The sequence below is a fragment of the Hirundo rustica genome, chromosome 8 (assembly GCF_015227805.2).
Source record: "Hirundo rustica isolate bHirRus1 chromosome 8, bHirRus1.pri.v3, whole genome shotgun sequence".
Lineage (NCBI taxonomy): Eukaryota > Metazoa > Chordata > Aves > Passeriformes > Hirundinidae > Hirundo > Hirundo rustica.
Genome location: NC_053457.1, coordinates 23,594,453 through 23,618,564, shown reverse-complemented (window position 1 = coordinate 23,618,564; position 24,112 = coordinate 23,594,453). Strand labels below are relative to the sequence as shown.

General features: G+C 42.3%; 1 protein-coding gene across 1 annotated transcript in view; it reads right to left on the bottom strand.

Annotated features, from left to right (window-relative positions):
* Positions 1-24,112, bottom strand: part of CNNM2 (cyclin and CBS domain divalent metal cation transport mediator 2) — a 117,708-nt gene that overhangs the window by 8,605 nt on the left and 84,991 nt on the right. Inside the window, exons 2-6 of the mRNA XM_040070820.2 lie at positions 18,962-19,105; positions 13,059-13,196; positions 10,762-10,931; positions 7,824-7,917; positions 1,506-1,690 (exon numbers count right to left, since the gene is read on the bottom strand). Coding sequence (XP_039926754.1) covers positions 1,506-1,690; positions 7,824-7,917; positions 10,762-10,931; positions 13,059-13,196; positions 18,962-19,105 — 731 coding nt within the window. The remainder of the gene's footprint in view (positions 1-1,505; positions 1,691-7,823; positions 7,918-10,761; positions 10,932-13,058; positions 13,197-18,961; positions 19,106-24,112) is intronic.

The window sequence follows — 24,112 nt, the reverse complement described above, 5'->3', positions numbered from 1 at the left end:
CACGTGGTGGTGGAGGGCAGAATTCCTCCTGGAGCCACAAGCAACCAGCCCTGTGAACTCCTCCAGGCCAACCTTCTCAGCCAGGACAGGCAGCAGGATATATGTGCATTGGCAGCCCCATGAGCCCACAGCAGTGGGTGATCTTGGCAGGCAGGAAGGCAGAAGAGATGAAATGACTTTTAGAAAACCACAAATTTCAGTAGCAACATGAGAAGGACTGGAAATGGACAGTCAGATGGACCAGGTCACAACCCCAAAGGCAAAATCCAAACATGCATGAGCAGATGACAACCCTGATTTTACAAGGTATTAATTGAACGAATGACCATGTGGCACAGTGGAAACACTAATGCTTAGTACTCTGACCTATGCATAAAGCAGAGTGATGCAAGAGGTGTGCAAGTCTGACTGCAGAGATACCAGGACATTCACCAACCTCAGTATGAACACAGTGAGATTTGTAAGGACTCCACATAAACCAGCACTGGGTGAGCAGCTGCTCTTGTACAGCAGATGAGCCATTGAAATCTGTACTGAGAGCCACTTGCCTAGTGATAAACATCTACTGGTGTAATCTTTGAAGGATTGAACCATTGACCAGTGTGCCTGCATCTCAAAGTTTTGACAGCAAAACTTTACTCTCCTTTTAAAATTTGGCTACAGAATATTCAGTTTAGCATTCTAGTATGTCTGCCCTATTCCACATTCCCAACATTCAATTAACTAACAGAAGTTAAGTTCACAAATCACTTGAGCTGCATACAAATTGTGAACATGCTCTTGATTTAAGAAAAGCATCAGTGTCAACTTCTGTCCACGGGACATCAGCTTCCCTGGACTCCCAGCTGGGCTGGAATTGCTGCCAGCATTAGCTGTTCCTCAGCTCAGCTAGATTTCCTCTCCCACAGGACTAGCACACATTTCAGCGTGGGATGCACCATGCTGGGGGACAGAGCTGTATTTCATGCAGCAACTCACTGGTAGTATGAGACATGAGCATAATACATGTGAAGTTAAGATAAAGAGAAATGTCCAAGACTTCTCCAACCAGAAGAAGGATGGCAAGTCAGAAAGTAAGATCAAGAACCCGAAACTGAAACCAAAATCAGAAGTGAATAAAAACTGCAACCAACAGCAAATGTCTCATCCTTTAGAAAAAGACAGTGTTTGATAATGAAGGGTCTCCATTTCAGACGGGTCCAAAAGCTTCACGAGGACAGGTCTGACTAAAAGCAGAGAGGTTATTTTCTATAGTATTTCCTCAAAGGACCTGAAATCCAGAAAAGTATGTGACCAACCTACTTACACATCCAAATTAGAAGAACAAAGACAAATCAGTGGACAACAGATATTGGAAAAAAAGTAGTTTAAAGTAACTTTTAAACAGCTGCTCTCATAATGTTATTTACTCACAGAGGAATTTATAGGGAATTCCCTTCCCCAGGCTCTCCATCCTACCAGCCAAGCCCGACTTTCCAGCAGGGTCTTTCTAGCTTTTTTCCTACCTTGACAAACTGAATGTCTGTGAGGGCTTTCACTGAGTAGTCTGGAACATACACTTGGAGGAAGGACGCGTTCAGCTGGTTGTTGCTGCTCCCTAACGTCGGGGTCACTGCGTCGATGCGATCGCTCCGGTTTAAAGAGTCTGAGTGATTCAAGCCACAGGGCCGAGGTGGAGACTTGTTTTCAGCTAAGAGCAAGAGCAAGAGATTTCTTAAATCAAGTAGAAAACTTTTAAAGTCACCAGTTTTGAAGGGATATAATAAATTGTGATGCAGCACAAATAAACTGCAAGTGTTTAATCCATTCATAAGTAGGTATGTGGCTAAACAACCAAATTATCCTGAAAAATGGTACACTTTCAGTCCAGCATCACTGAGTATGCCCTAAACAAACCCGTAGTTGTTTATGCTGCAACAGACATGCCCTGAGAGCACAGTGCTCCAGCTGATGAGCAGAAACTACCACAGAAAGGTAACTTGCCAAGGGTCCCTTACAGGAGCTCTTGATAGATCATGCTTAACATATTCTTTTTCTTAATCATTGTTACTTTCTTCCACAGTCAGTTCCAGTTGAACCTTACCCACCTTTTATTTCATTTGGTACCTACATATGCCTTGTTCCCTGAGCTAGAGCAGACATTTTCAGTAGGAGTAACAGAGTCCTCATTGGACCAGAGTGCAGTGCACACAACAATTACTTCAACATTTCCTCTCAGCTCTTGGTGGCAAAATCTCAATGAAGGAAAGCAAACTCCATGTAGGACATACCAGCCAGTGACACAGGCAAAATAGTCCATGCTACAGAGAACAATCTGTGTCCAGGAAAGGAGAACACTACAGACAGCATTTTCCACCACTGGCCTTTAAGTCCTACAGGCTTTCACTTGAAGACCTCGCAGCTGTCCTCTGTGAGTGTGACTGGACACAGTCTACCCAAAGCAAACGTGCTTTTGGGACACCACAGACATTCTGCATCTGTGGCTTCCACCCACACAGTGACCCAGGGGATAGGAGGGCAGAAATACATCCTAAGAGAGATTCCAAGCCCTCCTGCAGAAGGGCTGCTCCCTGAGTACACACGCAGTACATACTAATCAAAGAACTATCTTTGGGACCAGAGAATTTTTGGATCTTAAGGCACTTAAAACTCCTTCAGCCAACCCAAACTCAGACTTGATGTAAACTGTGCTTACTCACCACATGGTCCCCATTCTCAAGCTGAAAGATCATTTTCTTATAATCTTAAGATACAAAGTCTCTTTGAGCAAAACAACAAAAATATCCTTACAAGCTTTTCAAATTCTTTTTTGAAGACTTTTCATGAATATAATTTTATTTATTAAAAAAAAACAAAAACAAAAACAAAAAAAACCCAAAAAAACACACACACACACAAAAAAAACCACCTCCCTACAATTTAACCCTACCTCAGCCATTTAATTACTAAAAATATAATATCTCCTTGTCCAAATGACACAGCCTGTTCCACATCTCTGAATCCAGCCTTTCCTAAACCTAACACTTTAGAATGCAGAATAGCCATGATTCTTATTCTCCATTTAAAATCCTTCTGTGATGTCTTTCTTGCAATTTTATAAAGGGGAACACAAACATACAGGTTCTGACAACTAGATAATTTCCCCAACATTTCTGGACTATGGAATTAGTGCAGGTCCCTATGGCAACACCAAGTGCAGGCTTAGGGGGAAGCATTCAGAGCCTTGCAAGGTTTTCCTCTGTGCCAACTTGCCAACCTGAAAGCCACAGCATGCTCCAATAACTGCAGCCAGGAGCCAAAACTCTATCTGCACACAGGGCTTGATGCTGAAATTCCCACTAGAGAAGAATGAACGGTGAAGCTGGATGAATTTGTCGTCTTTCCCACCTGCACACACAAAATATGGCTGTGTGTGACAAGAACAGCATCGCTGCTTGGGATAAAGGCTTCCATCTGGAACAACTTCACACTAGTGTGACTTGCATCTGCCTTTTCTTTCCACCAGGGATCTTGGTACATTACTTAGATTAGTACACTACTAATAAAAAACAAAGGATATAGAGCAACACAGCAAAGTGTTGTAAGAAAAAAAAGGGAAAGGTGAGACAAAAGGACAGAACAAAAAGGTATGATTTCTAAAAATGTGAGGGAAACAACATGATTTCTGGATTGCATTCAGATTAGGGAAGGAGGAGAGAAGACAATGAAGAGGAAAGGGTACAGAAAGAACAGATGACAAACACCAGGCAGGTCCATGTTAGAGCTTCTCTACCCAAGTTTTCCCACACTCCTCATCTTTCTATAGAGGGTATAAAGAGCACAAACCACAAGACAGACATCAGCACAATTGTATTATAAATTTGTGTTTAAACAAGAGGATTATTTTCATAAGAACCCCACAAAAGGCTTGAGTTTCATCAAAACTGGTACCACATTGCCACAGTGACCAGGCTTACACTATCAGTTCCTTACAAAGGAGATTCTTCCCACTATTTAATTTCCCTTTTTTTTTTTTTTTTTAAATTTAACTGGGGGGAAAGCTATGAAAGTATGCTTGACATTTATACTGGAAACAACCTGTTCAAAATGTATATTTATTTGTAGAATGGAAAAGGAAAAATAAAACTAAAAAAAGAAGATCTGGCAAAACAAAAGAACGAAGCCAAGAAAGATAATGAAAGTTGCCAAGCTTAAAGGAGAGCCATCAGGTACTTCAATTAAAGAAAAATTAAATTTCTCCCTCTTCTCTGGTGTTTAGCAGCAGGAAACTTTAACAGGGGAGGAAAAAATTCCCCTGCAGGGTGCCAATCTATAGTTTGTTCAGAATGTACATGAAGATAATTTAGGGGTCAATGATGAAGTAAATTTTCTGAAGTTAAAGAAAGAGAGTGAAATACAGGAAGCAGATGGTGAAAGTGTATAAAATGCATGATATGTATTAATGTTTAAGAGATGTTTCACTTAAATATGCATATCATTATCTTGTTTGCTTTTAGTTCTGGGGAAAGACTGAAAAAAACTAGAAAAAACTTCAAAAGGAAAACATATGCTCACTGTGGTCCAATCTATTTTCGAATTCTGCTCTTCCTACAGACTTTCTTGATGGGTTTCTGTTTTTCCCAACCACTCCATGCATGCAGTGTCTGCAAATCTCAGTTCTTGAGGCTTCCCAATTTACAGTATCTCAACCACATCCCAGAGCTCTTTTTGGCCCAGTTTGTTCCCTTCTTGGTCTCTGCCCTCCAAAGGAATTTCTGTGCCAGTCAACTTGGGGATACAGCAAGGAAAGGTCTTAAGCAATACAGGAACCAGAAAATCCTCCCACAACCGTCTTGGACATTCCACTGCAAATCCATCCACTCAGCAGATCACTGTGCTGGTCCCTGGCATTAACCTCACTGAGAGAAAGCTCAAAGCTTTCCAGGAATTGAAATGGCTAGACTGTATACAAACCATAGAATTTACCCATATGAGAATATAAAATACTTTCATTAAATAAGTTTTCCTTTTATGGCAGTTTAGCAGCAGACATTCTCCTCTGCTAAATGCCTTTTCTTCAGAATTTTTTATGCCTCAGCTTGGGGGAGAATACATTCTTCTAAAAAATCTCCCCTCCTAATTTTCCATCAGCATCCATATGAGAAAAAAGAACAAGCACACATTACCAAATATATTTTCTTAGACATGTTTTTAGTTCTTCCCATTTTGATGACTGACCAGTTACCATAAACACAATTCAGGATACTTACCTGTGAGGCACAACTCTGTGCTGGACTTCTCCCTAACGAGCAAAGGGGTCAGACAAATACAGACTGCAGCTGACTTTTTATGGCATCAGGGCAGTCACAAGAATGGTGAAAATAGAAGCATGCAGATTTACCTGGAGAACCTGCTGCTAACAACTCTGTTCTGCTGACAACAAAGGTACGAGACAGGGACAAGGGAACTAGAAGAGGGAGAGAAAAAGGATGAGATCACGACCAGAAAAGCAGCAGCTATCCACACTCAACGGGGGAAGGAGCCAGCTGACAAACTGACAAACTAAAACCAGAAGTGCAAATCAACTGTGAAAAAGCAAAGGGTTAAAACAAAAGCAAAACAAAAAAACACCCCACAATCAAGTTTAGGAATAAACCAAAAAACAAGACCAAGGAATTGGAGTGAAGTGAATAATTTTCACTTGCTATTTTAAATGATTATCCAGCACCAAACAGTCCATCAAGGTACAATCACATTTTGAAACAGTTCAAAAGGAGCAGTGGTGCCCGCTCCAGTCTGGAAGGCAAGAATTAAAACAAGCCAGAAAACATTCAGGGGTGTTGCTTTTCCTTATGGGAGTAAAATAACATAAAACCAAAAGATAATTCATAGTTCTTCAAGTTTCCAGTAAAATATCAAGCAAGGCTGTGATTCTCCAAGCTCATCCCTGTTGGGATGGGTATGGTACTGCTCACCACCACTGCAAATCCCTCCCCAGCTGTAGTTAAAGAAAAAAGCTTTACTCTCTTCTTGTTTTGTTGTTTGTTTTTTGTTGCTGTTTATTTCTTTTCTGTGGCTTTGTTTGTGGGGTTATTTCAGTTTTTTGTTGTTTGGTTTTAGTTTTTTGCTCCCCTGTTAGCAGCTTCATCTTCCAGGTGGGAAGAGCAAGCATGTGGAGTTTATTTAGGACATACAGAAGAGGAGTTTTCTTTCACTCCACAATAACTTATACTTTCCCTGAGCTTTCCTGTCTACACAGAGCAACAGGAACTTATTTTTATGAGCTCATCCCAAAAGAAATCTCAGGATGCCACAAGACATCATAAAACAAATTCCCTGAACCTGGAGGCAAAGCCAACAAAATGACGGATTTGCTACAGGTAAAAAAATAAGAACAAAGCCAACCAGTTGAAGGTAAATTCAAGATTGGCTGAGATTACAATAGTGCATATTCTTAAGTGTGACACAGTGAAATTAAAGATGGATTTCAGACCATTTGACCTGATAGGACTTGGGGCAACTGGCATGGTGGTGGGGAGGGTTAGGAACGCTAAAAGAAAACAAACCACCCAACAACACATGAAAACATTCAAACTGAACAATGCTGGCAAAACAGAGATGCCACAGGTGTTTTCCAAGTGTAAGCCTGGTAAAAGTGACCATGCCTAAGTACATTGGTTCCATGTCTGGCCCATATTGCAAAAGCTGAGGGGATGATGCAGTTGTACATGTCACAATTCCTCATGAACATGGCTGCTATTACTGAGATAAAATCCAACCAGTGCTCTGCATGCTTTAAAAATCCCTCAAATCTCAAAAAGTATAAGCTACTGACCAAGTTAAAGTGCATGTAATTAAGGAATTAGTCTTGCCTGTAAAAGTGAGCTCACAGAGGTCCAGAGAACTGCTGCTGATTGTAGAGTGTAACAGGGTTACACTCATAACTCACAAAACCATTTCTGTTCCACCACCATTTGATAGTGTACATACACGCAGGTAAAGGGAGCACTCCTGAGTGTACAACTAAAACAAGCTGTCTCTCAAGTGGAATGTAAACCCTGCTGTGACAGGACACAATTTCAGCATGAGAAACATCTCCCTGGAGCTGGACAAGTGGCTTTGTGTCAGCAGAAGACCAACACCAGCTCCAGTGCCTCGGCTCACCCAGCAGGGCTGTACATTTCCAGCTGAGGTCAAGACCTAAGTGGTGACTCTGCTGGCAATAAAATACATCACCAAATGCTGAAATGTAGCACTGGAGCCAGCTCTTGGTGGATTGTGTGAGAATTCCCTGATCTGTGCCGGTGAGGTGGTGGCTCATGCGGCTACCACTTGTGTGCTGGTAGGTGGCTCACACCCACCCTCACACACCACCTCTTCCCCCTCGCTGATTTCTCAGGTACATTTACATTTCCACACAAGCTGACAGGAGCAATTGTTTTTCTGGCACTGCTCCATCCTTTCTCTCCAGACAGCGTTGGGCACAAGACCGGTAAAGAGAACCATCCCCAACCTAACCGGGCGGTTCACCACTAGATGTCCCTCTGCCACTAATTATTTATTCCCGTTAATTCACTCCCTGTTACCCTGCCACGAGCCAAACTACAAAGCTTTCCACCCCAGCACCGACCACAACCCTGGCTAAAGTCAACACTCACATCCTCTGGGAGCTGGCAAACCACTGCCAGCTGCTGGGCTCTGGAGTCAGCGCCAGCGTCGCCACCAGCGAGTCCCCTCAGGGACACTGTGGCAGGCGGTGCCAATCCCATGGCCCCAGACACAGCCAGGCAGCACCGTGCAGGAGAGCTCAGACTGTTCCAGAAGCACAAGAGAAGAGGACATACCTGGTGATGCTGTGAGGGCCATCACCCCATAGTAGGAAAAAGCACCAGCTTCAAACTTCATCCCCTCTTTCCCAGCCTCCACTTCCACTTTCCCCTGTTAAGGAAAAGGAGAGAGAGCAATTAAAAGGGACCATAGGTCTCAAGGCACAAGATCAGACTTGAGGCCTAAAAGATAGTTTTGCCTGACATCCCTAAGCAGTGTCATGGTCCCTGCAGTTTGTAACAGTGCCTGAACAGGAGAGACCCTGAAGGGAAACAGGCATTTGTGCCCTGACCTACTGAGCTACCCTGGTCCTTGATGCCTTGTGGCCAGCATAAAGCCTCTGCAGAGGAGCACGATCAGGATCACCACACAGCTTTGGGCTGGTACTACTGCCCTGCTCCAAGTGTTGCCAGGCTGTTTTCCTTTTCTGCAAAGTGAAAAAATAGTCCTCCAGTAGCACAACAAGGTTAAATGTAGCGCAATCATCTGGGATCTTGAAGCACCTAGACCTTTTGGGGCAAAGCTCACGTTCAGACAGAATTCCCTCTAAGACAAACACAGAATGGGAGATGGGAGATAATGTGTGAGGAGGCTGGCTGCCTACACTGATGAGAAATAAAGCCCTTATTCCTGAAGGAGCAGCCTTGGGGCTACTTTGGTCTTCATGATTTCTATCAGATTTACAGACCCAGCACCCTTAATCCTGCTCTTTTTCAGAGTTGTGCCTACAAAAGAGCCTCAGTGCTTCCCAAGCTGTACAAAACTACACTAGCACGCGAGTACACCTGTTTCTGATGTGGGCTCAACCAAATGTATAATATTATGTCCTACACAGGACTCCAGAACAGAACCCACTACATCAACTGGAGCTGTAAAACACCCCAGTCACTCCGGTGTACAAGTAGCCAAAAATAATTCTCTTTTTAGTAGGGCCTGTTTTTCATGCCCATCCATCCTCACAGCACACCACTGCAGATGAAAGAATCTCATCCAGCTTTCAGGCTGAACTACACAAAATTTTGAATTTCAGGCAAACAACATAATATACCTGCAGTGCTTTTCCTCTGGCTAGGATGGGAAGGGGAGACAGACTGTCCATCCCAGGTGTACTAAGACTGAACTTCATCTGAACACAACTGGGTGAAAATGAGGCCAAAAGGTAGAATTTATTTCTAAGTGTTTATTTCATTAAGCCCCATTTAAAATAAATAATCATGACTTTAAATTTACAGTACTGGACAAGGGCAGGAAAAGGTGATAATGAACTCAACCTGCATGAGCCCGGATACCAAGTCAGTTTATCTAACCGTCCCACATGAGAAAAAACACAAAATCTGCCTAGCAGGAAGAGAGTGCCCAGCTCACAATTGCACCTTCCTGCTATCACAAGCAACAGCTTCATATAAATCCGTTTTAAACCCAATTTCGCTCTGTGACACAAAACTAGCTTATTTCTTCATTATAAGCCTTCCAAAAGGTACAGTTTTGTCACCCAGACAAAGACTGGTTACACACAAGAAGAATATACATTTAATTGTTAACTGGCATGCATTTACTGTGAAGGCATTCTTGCTCCCTCAGTGTGAGAGAGTAAGTCCAAGTCATTTAAATAACAAAAGCAAGTATTTAGCTCCTCTTGATCTTGGCAGAACCAACCTTGTTCCCATTTCTGTAGTACGTATTTACTGCAACACTCACTTTTCCAAACGCCATTATAGACCTGGCATGTTGTGTTTGCTAAATATTTATTGATTGTGAAACAGCTCAGAAAGAACTGATTGTTCTTTTGTATCCCCATGTCCTCCATTTACATCTTTGCAGCATTACATCAGGAGGATTATCTTGCCTTTGGAATATTTCAGATTGTAACAATTCAGCATGTAAGAAAGAGCAGTTAAAGAGCTACCAGTGGTTCCTCAAACTCGTGGGGAAAAAAAAAGATTTTTTTTAACAACAGAATTATGCTGAATCCACAATACAATATCCTAGTGCTCTCACAGCTGTTTATCACAGAGTGTTTAAACTCGTGCCCTCCCCTTTTTCTATTTTAAAGGCCACTTTAAGATTTCAAACCCTGTGTTAAAATTTCAGCTACAATGCCTGTGCTTTTACAACCAAAACTGGTTTTCAGTTGTGCTGGACAGAGAAGAACATTTCCAGCAAAATCTCTCTGAAAGGACTATTCCTGTTTAAATGGTGCTAGATAGAAACTGAATTTCTGTGTAAAGCCTTACCTAAGCCACTCAACCATTCCTGACTGATAACAAAACCTGGGAGATGCCAGCACTGGAAGCAATCCTGTACAGAACACACAGAAAACAGTGCTCCCACACAACCCAGGACTCCAATCTAAAAGCCATGCAAGTGCAGGGATCTCAGGGCAGGAGAAAGGCTTGGATGGCAGGATTCCCAGGGTCTGCATGCTGCTGGCCTGTAGCAGGAGGTGACATCAGTTCAGTAGATGGCACAAAGCCCCCACTGAAATTTGTGCTTCTCACTACGCCTCAGGTACAGACTTCAAAACTGCAGGGAAAAATGTCATGTCTCTAAACCATGAAACTCCCCATGCCTCCTCTTGGAAAAGGAAAAAACACAGCAAATTAAATATGCTGGCCAAACTCCTATGATGTGGTGTTTTTTGCACTCCTATTTTCCAAGCAATGCCAATGGGGATTCCTTTACACTGTTTATCCTTGGGATAGTGAAAGCATAAGTAACTTGGCAGATGACTGAAAGTGGGAAGTGCTTTCTATCCTTCATAACTGAGGGTGAAAGCAGCTGAGTGAGCTCTTCAAGGTTGGCAAGGTCATAAAGGAGGCAGGAGCAGTTCCCAGGAACCACAGTTCCTCTCCCATATTTGAAACAAGACAAACTTCAACAACTGGAACAGGTGTAGAGGGGGATATATCAGGAGACAAAAGGTTTTGCACATATCTACACAATCACATGTCTGACCTGTAAAATGAGAACAAAGTAGTCGACGGGCTTGTTTCGCTGGTAGAGGTAGTGTTCTGGGGCTTTCTTGTTCTTCTCATCGTATTTCAGCTCCTGGATGACGTTGGGATGTTTTAGCAGCCTGAGAAGGATCTTCTCTGACATCTGGGATGGACCAAATGCTTCTACTTCTATAACACAAGATACAACTTGGCATTACACCTCATATGCCCGGCAAGAAATCAGCAATACTCGTTAATAAGCATTTGCCTATAAAGGACACACAGATGCAGAGAGATCCATTACGGAATTGCAGGTTTCCTGTCTTTTGAGACTATTAGATTTGAAAAGGGAGGGGGAAAAAACACAGTAACACCCCAACTTCCATTACTGAAGCATTTTTCAAAACAACCAAAACTCATGTCTTCATCTGAAAGAAAAAAAAAAAAAAAAGAAAAAGATGGTCTTGCCCTCTTGAGAGTTCTGAGTCAGAGTTGTATAAATGGAAGAGCTTTACAGGTGGGGCACCTGTAAGAGAACCTTTGAATTTGTTTTCTCCTTCCCTAAAAGCCATTAAAGTTGTTGCATTTATTGCACTTTAGTAAAATTTTTTTAAAATTTTTTTAAAAAATCTATTACTGCTTGGGGCCTAGAAAGTTGCTCTAGTAGAGAGATGCTCTACACAAATCAGACACAACTGGGGCTGCCATGGTTCATACGGGAAGAGTGACTCAAAGTGAGAGAAAGTACAGGTCAGTTCAAACCATGTGGGATTAATGCCTGACACACAGAACACAATCCCTATCCACCTGATCTTCAGTGGTTCCAACGGGAGCTGTTTGAAGCAGAGAAGCTCATCCTTGTGTGGGAGAGGTAAGCCAGGGACGACGAGAATTACACATGCAAATTGATAAGCATTCCCAACACCTCATTTCAGAACAGGACCATTAACAACCCATCATCTGCTAAAGATACTACTCTCGATTTAGAACAGAGAAATCAGAACTGTAGCTTTCATCTTTTTTAGCAGTGGCTTCATCAACAGACCTTTATTTAAGCTACACAATCCTTTCATCCACAAAACAAGTAGAGAAGCAGCACTGTAAGACTATGTCTGTTGAGCAGGTGTTTATGGAACTCCATCAAGTCTTGTACACTACATGAACAATGCCTTGCTTGCTGTTAAATCCACATCTTCCCGTTGAACTGCTTCCTTTCACCAAGGACACGCTCATTTGCTCATGAGCCGCAGGAGTCCGAGCCTTCTAAGGAATTACTGCCCCTCAGCTGAGATGTGAGAACCAATCATGTACATATTTCTTTCAAGTCACAGAGGCAAAATAAAGCATGAAGACAGACTAGGAGCATCTAGGTAGGCAGTTACTGCATCTTAGAGGAGGGGAAGTACTAACTTCCAAGTGGAGCTGGCAAACTTCAGACAAAGCAACTTTATAATTTTCCACCCATGAATAGATGTTGAACACAGCAGCAAAAGATGGACCATCTGAAAGGCCTGCACGTGGCAAGTCTTTATATGTCAAAGAGAGACAGCACAAGCAATAGGAAGGCATTTTTCCACAAGCTTTCCCGTTTAAAGGCCTCATCTCTGAGGTGAAAGGACCAAGTTTATGACGAAAGGCAATACCAGCTGCAAGAAACCATTCAAGGCCCTGGTCTCTCTGCCAGACTGCCCACCCAAGGGCTAAAACATCAAGGTGTTCTGGGATGGAGACAGCTGTCCTCTGAAACCTCTGAAGTCATCAACGGAGGTCACACAAGCCAGACAGAAATCCATTTTAAAGAGTACTGTTCAACCACCTGTGCAGTCTGCATTAAATGCGTCAGGAGAGTTTTTCACTTGGAGTCATAAAGTCTCACGGAACAGGTTTTAGACCTTCCTGCAAAAAGTCCAGCATTTCTTTCTGGAGAAGGCGCCAGAGTGCAATTACAGCCAGCTGGCCAGTGGTATCGAGTCCTCTTTGGTTTGTTCCCTGTGCTCTTCCTAATGGGGTGTACTTGCTAGTCGTTAATCTGACGGACTCTAGACATGCAGTGCGGCACTTGGCATTCATCCTTACCTTTCAGACCAATTTAAAGTTACTGGTCCACCCCTGGTATATGTCTCAGAGGGTTCATGCCGACACTGAACACAGGAGAGGAGAGAATTTAAAAAGAAAAACACAACAGTGGCATTATTTGTCACCCCACAATCCAGCCTCCCTTCCCGCCTGTACTGTCCCACCCACCTCACCGGCCTTTGCTGACAAACTGCCTCCGAGGCTCTGGCACGATCACAGAAAGAGATAACCCGCACTTGCCTGTTGCCAGGAACCGGTGCATTGCCAGGAGGAGCTGCGGTGATATTTTAACCTTCATCTCGCTGTCTGTCTGCTTGAAGGCAGAGAAGTCCTGCTTCCTGTCCCGATGAGCTACTTTCTTTTTCGTCTTGTTATCAGCTGGGGAAGGGAGGGCGGGAGGAGAAAGGAAGGAAGCGATTTCTGTTAGAACGGGGTCCAACATGAACCATGCTGGCCGGAGTCAGCCGGGGTGGCCACGCGGAGCACAAGGTGCAGGCAGACCCCTCTGCAAAGCCCAAACCACAGACAATCAGGACTTGTGCGGCCATGGGCCCCCGTCCCGCACAGCCAGGCACCCCAGCTTCTGTCACGTCTCTGTCACCTTGGTCAGGGCAAAGCCTCTGCTTGCAAACATCTGATTGCAGAGCAGCTCTGCGTGTTACGCTTCAGGTGGTGAGAAGTCCTGCTCAGTACTACTAAACATCAAAAGGTGTTGTTTTACAAGTGTAGCTGTAATAGCTGTTTCTTAAATATACATTTCTTAGAAAATTCCCAGCACGTACACAGAGCAAATAGACAATAACTTATTTCTTTTGCTGTACCATTGGCTTCAGTGACTTTGCACAGCTGTGGCAAAATCTGCATGCCTTTGGCTGAAGTATTCCCCACGCCTGCTATACGCAGTTTCTTCTGTCCTGTCCAAACTTCAGCAAAAGCTGACAAGGTATAGCCTGGAGGTGGGACTCTCTGACCACTTTACAGGCACTGAAGCCACGATAAAGTACAGAATAGCTTTAGAAATTCAAGTATGGGTATTTGCCTGCTAGTGATCCTGGACTCCTGTCTTTTATTCAGCTAAAAACTTGCCACTTGGTTCATCTGTGTCTTAAAACAGGCTCTGTGGTGAGGAATCTCCATTTGTGAAAGACAACATGAAAGAGACACAAACAACCCAAGAATTAACGATCCACCCCCTGAGCTGATGCCGCAAAATGTTTAGGAAACTAGATAAGTGGACAGCTGTGGGTAAGCTGGGGAATGGTATATATCAGTTCCAGGGAGAAGAGGTCTCTGCTCAGATGGTAGGGGGCTGCTCCTCTCTGGTGACACCACGTCGAGGGTGGCAGTGCCTATAAGCAGCAGAATGCTGTGAGACAGCTCTGAGCTCCACAGAGTGCAGGAAACCCAAGTGTTGAGGCAATTCATGTGAGGCCCTCAGAGATGAGACACGGCTCAGGTTCTAGGGCCTTTGAGGGGGAAGATCCTAAGAATACTGCAGCTGATCCTAAGAATACTGCAGATCCTAAGAATACTGCAGATCCTAAGAATACTGCAGGCGCACAAAGAGGTGTAGGTGAAGCTGACACTGAAGCTGCACATACTTCCAGATGCTTGTTCAGATTTTGAGTTATACATGCAAAGATAATTAAAGTGATGCACTAGAAGCCACTAAGATCTGGAGCCCTTTACGAGTCCAAATACATGCTACAGACTGCATAAGTCTCAGAGTGGCTGAGTCTGAGGCTTGGAAATGCACAATACTGGTAATTTACAGGTTTCTAGATTTTCCCAAGACACCTAGTCTTTTAGACATGAGTACATCTAGATCCTCAGCTTCCCAGGAACATGCCTCCATCACAGGACTATCCCAGACTCAACAGCAATACTGCAGTGACAGTAATTTACCTATCTGAGGTATCTCGAGTGTATTCTGTGAGCAGTGTAAACCAGAAAGTTTGAGATACTTGTTCCCAGGCACATGGAGAAGAACAAAGATGACCCATGCCCTTTTGCTTCTTTGAAAGCAGAAGCCTCTTACCCTAGCAGTACTTTACCCAAGATTTGGACTACATCAAGGACTGCAGTTTCTCTTCCAAAAGCAGGAATAGAAACCACTGAAGGGAGTGGCTACAGACTAAAAACAATCCCTGCCTAAGGAATATAGTTTGAGACAGACCTTATCTGTACTTGCAGTTAAAGGAAAGATGCATACCAAAGCAATGGAAAATTAATAGGAAAAAAGTCACCTAGAAGCTCTCAGTAGGTCCTACCTCTTGTAAGAGATAAGAAGAATAGAAACCACTTTTTCTGAAAAGCTCAGAGAATGTTATTTTTAAAGCACTGTATCTAAGGTGTTTTCTCATAAGGAGCTCCATCACTGTTCTCTTCAGGGAGGCAAAAATCACAAGTACAAGTGTTGGCCCTGGGACAGGGAAACATCTCTGTGTTTGCCTTTGAAAGAGCTGTAACACTGCAGGCTTCACACTGAACTACTGGTACCTGAAAACAAGACCAGCATCACACAACAGTAAGATGCCTTAAATCTTTCTGTCCATAATCAAGGTAAGAGACCCAGGCTCTAACTCAAATGATGGGCAATTTCAACTCCTCCTATTTTTTCCTTGGCAGCTTATCCAAAAATCTTCCCTCAAGAAAAACGTTACATGGTTATAGCAGAGCCACATGGCTTAAAGCCATTATCCTGGCTTATTTTTGAAAGAGATGGTCTTAAATTTTTCTTTTTTATCCAAACAACTTTTGAACTTCTTGTAAGACATAAGAACCAAGGACTGGATTGTGACCAATGTAATCGAATCTGAACCGGGTATTTCCCGTCTGTCCTTTCTCCAGTAAGTGAGATGGATGAAGTTACCATGGCCTGCTGAAGTGACCTCTGCTTACACAGTGCTGAGATGCTGTTCGGTTTTGCAATATGCACAATGAAATGCATAAGGGATACTCTCACTACAATTTCTGGTGAGATATCAACAAATACTGCAAACATCTTCTTCAAATCATTGGCAACAAGCCTGACCATGAAATGTGGACTGAGGTGGAGAACTCCAGAGGATGAGTGGTGAAAACAAAATTAAGGTTGTGATAGCTCTGTAATAATCCTAAACATTGATGCCTGATGCATAACATGATGAATTATTGCATGAAATTCCTTGAAGGAGTCTGCTTGGACTGGAGACAGCTACAGAACAGCCAGTTCAAACCTCAGATAATCCATTCAAGTTGGAGAGGCAGGGAGATTGATGGGCACTGCAAAAGCTCCCAGACAATTGCTGGGGAAAGTCCTTGCTTTCCTCCTGTGCTTTTTTTGTCTTTAAGACAGAGGAGACATCTGCAGCGAGCTCCAGACAAGACAAAGAGACATTGAAACTCATCTTCAAGCAGAAAGAGCTAAATAAGACAGGCCACCAGTCAAACCTGGACCAGAAGAATGAACAAGCAGTCTGTGCAGTCTAACACAGAACATACAGCTTTCTCTCTTAGGCCTCTGAGAAAGTTGAGAAATGCTCTCCCACCATGGCTAGAGCCAAGGCAGCACAGGATTCCTGTAGTGTGCCAACCATGAAAAAATGCTATAACTTTCCAGTACTAAGAGCCAAACACACTGGCAGCTCTTCACCATGACATGGGCTGAAATGTGTCATGTGTCATGACAAACATCATCTCTCCACCCTTTCAGCATCTCCAGTACAAAGTTTCATCCTTCAAAGTACTCAGTTGATCCAGATGTTGATGGGTCAGACATATTTAATAATTTTTCCTGCTCCTATCTTCTTGCAAGCCACAGCAGAATAGAGCCACACTGAAGACATACCACACATTTATTTGGTGCCCTCCAGAAATTCAGCTGCAGAGTACAGCAGTGAGAGCAGCTCTCAGCAAAAACTGTAAATGTACTATTGCTTCCACCTTAAAAACAGTTCAAATGTTTTTTCATGGAAAGGCACAGCTCCAACACCAAGGTCAGCCATTTCATCAAATTTCAAGTTTCCATCAAAGCAAAACAAAACATTTTTAAAACTTCAGAACAAAGCATAACAATGCTGCCAGAATTTTTCAAAAGCTCTTTTTAAAAGTAAACACCTAGTACAGAGTAAATCAGTCCAGGGGTTTCAAGCTGACTTGTTCTGAGCTGAGCAAGCCAAACTGTTACAATAACGAACAGAATCAGAGGTGGGGTTATATATATACTGGGGATGTAACAGTGACACTGTGATATCAACACCAAAAATAATTTGCCTTAAGATATCATGGACAATAAAGTACCTTCTCATGTTCTCATACATGTTCTCATCACCAAACCAAGTGGAGGTTGGCTGCCCAAGTCCAAACCCTCTCACACTTCCTGTGATTCTCACAGCTTCTTGGGATTTCTGCTCTCTCCCTTACTGCTACAGTATTCTTCAGTCTAAACAGTGGAATGCTCTCCAGTGCTTCATAAAGAAATTAGAAGTTCTTCTTGGTACTTAGCAGGAGTCACCCCCTAAAATTTCCTGCATCTTCCAGGAGGCCTAGGAAGTTTCCTTCCTGTTCTGAATGAGGAATTTTCAATAATAAAAAGTTATCCCAGGAAGGATAGTTTCAAGTGAACTCAATGTTCACCAGCTCTATTTTGTTAACATAGGAAGCCTTCAGGTCATAAAATTAAAATTAAATTCTCATTTCCTTATCCTCTAACATCCTATTAATGGGCAAAGCTTTTTTTGTCCTGAAGAACAAAACAAAATGATCTGTGTGTTTTCTCTTAACAAACAAGGGGGGAGGGGGGTGGAAATTGAAAGCATATGCAGTGTCTTCCCTCACAGAGGCATGAAAATATCTCAAAGGTAGATAAAGATAGTATCTTTTTGAAGTATAAAAGGATTTGAATTCAGCCTGCAAAAGCATTATGCTGTAACTGATTAGCTAAACAATTCATTTGTGAAGGTATAAAAAGAAATCAATACTAACTGGACTTCAGTGATTTACATAGTAATTAGACTGTTCAGCACATGGTGAAACACAACTGTGATTTACATGAATATTAGGGTACATAAATACTGACAAAATACTGACTAGGTACAGAAAGCATTTCAGGCAAAAACAAGTAAGTCTATCCCACAGTATAAAGTGCTCGTTGGGCATTTGGTTCGGAGGGAGGAGAGAAGATGCTTGGGTTGGCCCGAAAAGAATGCTGTAGAAACATTCCAATCCCTTCCGTGAGGAAAGAGAAAGAAAGCAAAGGAGAGTTGAACAGCGTTAAAGATACTTTAAATTATTATTTCTACTATAATAGAATCTGGAGACATCCTTATGCCGCACGCAAACACGTAGTGAAAAATAGCATCTGCCAGCAAGTGATCAAACCGCAGATAAGACAGATGAAGAATGACTGAAAGGAAGTCCTGCATGCACAGGCCAGATTGTGCAGATGGGGGGAGAAGCAGACACTTTAGGTAGTCGGCCAAGGTTTAATCTGGGAAAGGAAAGGGTTCAGATCCCTCAAGTCACAGGTAATGGTTGACCTGCAGCATCATCTTCCTCAACAGATATTAACACAAAGAAAGAAGGAGCGGTGCTGAGTGATAAAAAAACAAGGCATTTAGGACAGGCTGGTTTTCAGCCCTGAGGAAGAGTTTCTATTCTCAAGATTTCTCAATGTGTGACAGATATTCTAAAGAGACTCGATCCCTCTTCCTTGAGGAAGTATTTGCCTGCCTCCTGCTGAAGTACGGTAGTACATGGACTACAGGCCCTTGAGGCAGAGGGACAATAGGGGAAAACGTGGGAGATCACGAGCACTGCAACAGAAAGGTTTAACAACCTTCAGTGGTGAACAGCTGCCAGGAGAGAAGAGATTGTTGTAGATGTAAACCTTCCTGGTAAAAGGATCAAATAAAGAAACTTGTCCTTCTTCTGAATTAACACAGCCTAAGGGAATGAGCTTCCCATGCTGCAGAAACAAGAATTACTTTGACCATCTGAGGGATTTGCAGGTGATTTTGTTAAGGAAACTTCCTCAACAATTTGACTACTGAGATTTTTAAATCAGCAACATAACATCTCTCAAAACACAGATATAAATGCAATTGCTGCTGGATGGAGTCTTTCTTCTCATCTATAAACAAATTGCAAATATTTCTACTCACTGTATAGATCTGTTTCATCCAGAATTTCAGACTTGATGATCTCTTCAATCACATCTTCTAAAGTGACAATTCCCAGGACTTCATAAAAGGGATCCCCTTCTCCTTCATTGTTTACTCTTTGCACTATAGCCAGGTGAGATTTGCCTGCAAGAAGACAGATCAGCAATTTAGACATTTTATAAATTTCTGAATGATCAGAAATTATAGAAGTAGAGACATGCAGATACAAATAAAAAGACAAAAAAGTTGGTGTCAGGCTTTATGAAAAAAGGGGCAAAGCTTAACAAATGCTTAAAATCGTAATTTGATTTCTGTCTGAGATACACATTCCTGCATCACATAAATCCACCTTATGCCCTAAAAGAGAGCTAAAGAGATCAGTGCTCTTGTTATAATGTCTTTCCCAGCAAAACTGTTGCCCTGGCATTGAATTCATCACATTATCTCATTGTTATTCTTCTTGTCTCATGCATTGGCAGAGGAAGGCCAGGCTGGAGCCCTCCTTTGCAGCAAGATCCCATGGATGTTCTCCTCAAGCCTGGAAAAAACCAGCAACAATGACCAAATCACAGCAGCACAAGGACAGGATAGATTTAGGGAGAAGTCAGCTCCATCCATCAGCTCCTCTTTTTCCCCTCTCTTCCTCAAATTTAATTTATTTATATATTCTCCATATGGGGTGATGAGCCCTTATTTAGGAATTAATTAATTAAAATATTCAAAACAACTGTCTGATGAACAAAGAGAAAAGCAAAGAAGAGATTTAGGAGTAGTTCTACAGACTCCTGAGCTGTGCATCATTCACAGTGAATACCTAAAGTCCTTTCTGCCATAATGATGGTAAGAATATCATCCTCATGACCCTTCAAACTGGCTTTGATACCTTTGGCTGCCAGTTTCTCCAGCTGCCATTGAAAACCAGTCCTTTGTTGAAGCTGCATAAATAACAGCATTCGTTCAAAGGGTCCACCAAATGTAAGTGGTATTTTGCAGTACAAATACACAGACATCAGTATGCTTTCTGAACAATCAGGAGGTAAGAAACAGTGTCTCACATTCTTCTTTGCTGGTCTCAAAAATTATACTTATCCCCAACTGTGGAACACAACCAAAATAGTTCAACTTTGCTTAGACCCCTTTATAGGCAATAATGTCTGCCTGTTTTAAGATTCAGATTATTAGACTAACAAGCATTTAAACTATTCCAACCCAGACTTACTCATGCTTAAAGAATGAAAATATCCCGAACAAATTAGACGAGGGAGGAAAACTTATCAACTACTGATATAAACATTGCATCAGGTCAAGTCAATTCACTTTGGTAAGTTTTTCACATCTGCTTTCCCAGGGACCCAACATAAGCAGTTAAAAACAAATTCTTGGTGAATGCTGTCTGTCGAAAGTTAAATTCTTTTGCTATTCCCAGCTTGTGATCATTTAAAAGGAATTTTCCAAAGCAGGGTCTAATATTAGACTCAAAATGAAGTTTCCATTCCACTTAGGCGATATTCTCACCAAAGTAACTACTGCATAATCTGATTGTCTTGGAGCTACTCGTTTAGATGCAGATGGACATACTTGAAATACCAACTACACAGCACTGCTGAGTCTTATCTTGAGGAGACCTTACTCTACAGCGAATTAATAGAAAGATGATTTGTGATTTTTAAAGTATCAACATTCATATTGTACTGAAAGTCTTTCACTGTGCCAGGTTTTACGGGTTTTATTTCTCTGCATTCCTTGCAAGGCTTCCAGCTCTTTCTACCGCTCAATGAACAGCATTAAAGCGACTTCATAAAAACATGAAAGATTTAAGCACAATTATTACTGCGATTCTCCTGTAATGTATTACTCCAATTATATCCTTTCAACATAGCTTTGTTAAATAAGAACTGCAGTACAACAAAAACCCCCCAAAAAATTAGACAAGCAAAACAAATATTCTAATTTATTTCTGAGTGCCTGCTCAGACATTAGTATATTTGCTTTCAAGTCAAAAGACAGGGCTCCTTCAAGAACTGTTTCTATCACAGACCACAGCAGCTCATTAGCACATGCTTATTCAGGTGCTAATTCCTCAGGATATCTGTGCTCGCATATTAGTAAGTGGTAAGATCTGTTCAAGGGGGTTAAATAAAAACAAACAAACAAACAAAACAAACCAGCCAAACAAAACCGCCAAAAAGACAATGCTATCAACTCGTGTTTCATCTTTGAAAATTATAAAATTCCAGCCTTTTCCTCCACTTCTGTACTGCCTATGATATTGCTGAACTAGGTGATGAAATTCGAAATTTTGAAAAGAACAGTCTTTCTAACAATGGAGTCCTGAACACATCTACAAGCAACGTCAGATATTTAGAAAAATGGGATTGGGGAAGGACCTGAGGAGCTGGAATACAATGTGAAGTTGTGCACAAGGTTCATCCACAAAACACTTCCCACCAGAGTGGTCCCCAACAAGAATTCAGCATCACTAAAATATGTTATGTTCTCCCCATCTGAGCAGCTGCAGGACTCTGGTTCAAGCAACAGCACTTAATGTAAGATGATCAAAAACTGTATCAGCTGCTGCTCTCTTAAGCAAAGTGAGCTGGTAAGGCAGGAGCTGTAGAGAGGCATTTTGCACTTTTTACCATGAAAAAGAAGGCCAGAAACACTTTTTTCTGTTTCTGCCACAATATCTGATTTTAAGGGTTTCTTACTTATCACCCAAAGTATCAAGACCATTGAAACTAGTCATCATGACTGGATTTTGGGGGGTAGCATCAATATTCAGTTCTACCCTCATTATTAAATAAACTACATGTTACAGAGAATTTATCTGCTGAGAAGAGATGAATTATCCACACACATGGGGACACTAACCTTTTCTTCCCTCCTGACTGTCAAGTTTTCCTGTTCCAGACTTTTACCAACCCAACACTTTGCTGGGTCAGATGAATTTAAGCCAATCTAATAAGCTGCCCCAAAAAGGCTGCCCTTCGCTCCCAAGTTTTCTCCTTCCTTTCTACTGGCTCCAGTGCTCATGAAATTATTTGATGAGACAGACCAGATCCGAAAATTACATTTCTTGCGTCTTTGCAAGATAATTTTGACCCAGATCCAATAATTCGCAAGAAATCACCAGACAGTGGAACACACATCAGAGGTGGTGACGGAGATGTCAAGAAGATGCATTCCCAGACTGGCTGCCCTCTCACCACAGAAGACTGCAAAATACTCAGTATGGAAGTAATCAAGACATAAAAGGCTAAAGGAAAAGCTAGGAGCGCAAAGACCTCTTTATACGTAGTAAAAGAGCACAACACAGCATGCGCTCAACTGTAAAAGTGGCCCGTAAGTAAAATAATGACTCCTCTGAGTGTTTGAAACAGAAATTGGCTACAGCTTTGTTCAGAGACTTTATCAAGTCACTGGCAATTGTCATACTATTTTATTCCACTGAAAAAGAGTGGTTTCAGCTTGTATTTTCCACTGCTAAAGACATAGAGTACATATCCAGTAAGGAGCTGAATGAAGTAAACGTCCAGCAGGTAAGAAAATCTGGACTGCATTTCATTTTCCTAGGGCTTTGAGAGCAGAACACAAATTGAACGGAGAGAATAGGTGTATGAGAAGTTCTGCACTTCACTGATTTTCTGGCCACAGTCTCTAACCACACTTCAGGGACGACATTAATGCTACTTTAATCCCTCGTTTTAAGTGTTGAAACAATGAGATTTAGCAAGTGGGCAGCTCTGCAAAACTGCCAGGTCTGACAATAAAGGCAGAAAATGTGATGTGTGACCCAGAACTCCTCTGTGGGCACAGGCAGGCAGCATTTGTTTTATGCCTCAGCTTCCCCCCTGAGCAGTGACACCACCAAGGGCTGATACCTGTACACGGCCCAAGGCACCAGTTGTGACAAATGTTAATCTCTCAGTTACTTTCACAAGCAACTAAAGCAGTTTTGGTAAACGTAGATCCAGTCTCATCCCATTGCTTAAAACCCTGCCGCTCAGCTTAGATTTCGCTCTGTAGAACTTCTGATTAATTTATTAAGCTGATTAAGAAACATGAAGATGCTTAGTTAAATCCGCATGAGTAAGTGAACGTAGAATGAGCTCCTGGGAGTCCATGTGACTGACCACATAGAACAGAACTGGAAGAAAGAAATGCCTGAAATACTCATTCTCTTACTGTACCATGACAATTTCTTGAAAAATATGTGGGGGAAAATTCTCCCTTTGATCCTGAGGCATTTATATGTCTAGAGCAAGGATACCATTATGTAGTTCACAAACCAGAGATGAAAACATCTCTCCAAGATCTGCTCTGGTCAGTCACAGGATCTTGACTCCATGAAGAATTTTGCCATTTGGAAGGAGCTGTACCCACCCCACCCTCACATGTCGCTCCCTCACAGACACACAGGCAGAAGAAATGAGACGGCAGACACATTGTGGAGTTGAATAAATTCAAATGCAAACTCATAAACCTGGTACAAAACAACCCCATGTGCTGGCACTGGGGACTGACTGACTGGGTGAACACACTACAGGCGTCAGCAGCGTGTCCCTGCAGCAGGGAAAAGGAACTGTGTGCTGACATCAGCACACGTGCAGCTGGCAGGTCAAGGGAACAAGTTATCCCTCTCTATCTGACACCTGTGAAGCCACACCTGCAGCACTGGCATTCCGTTTGGGGCTCTTCAGTACAACAAATACATCAAGAAACTGAAACAGGTGGATGGATCCTAAGATGGGCTGGGGCTGGAGCCTGTGATGGACAAGGAAAAGCAGAGGGCACTGCATTGGTTGAGTCTCACATAGAAAAGGCCAAAAAAGAAAGGACTTAGAAGTCTTTCTGTACCTCATAGTAGGCTATGGAGAACACAAAACTAGAGTCCTTTGAGGTAGATACTGATGGGACAAGAGAATAAACACAAATATCAAACATGGAGACTCTCTTTAAATAAAGAATACTTGTTTCCCATGAGGGTGGACAAACACTGGAACAGGAGCACAGAGGGGCGGTGAAATCTCCAACTCTGGAGGTATTCAAAACTCAGTGACCTGAGCCAACTTCAAAGGTGGCCTGCTCCAAAGAAGGGGGTGGACCAGATGACCTCCAGAAGTCCCTTCCTAAATTATCCAGTGATTTTAA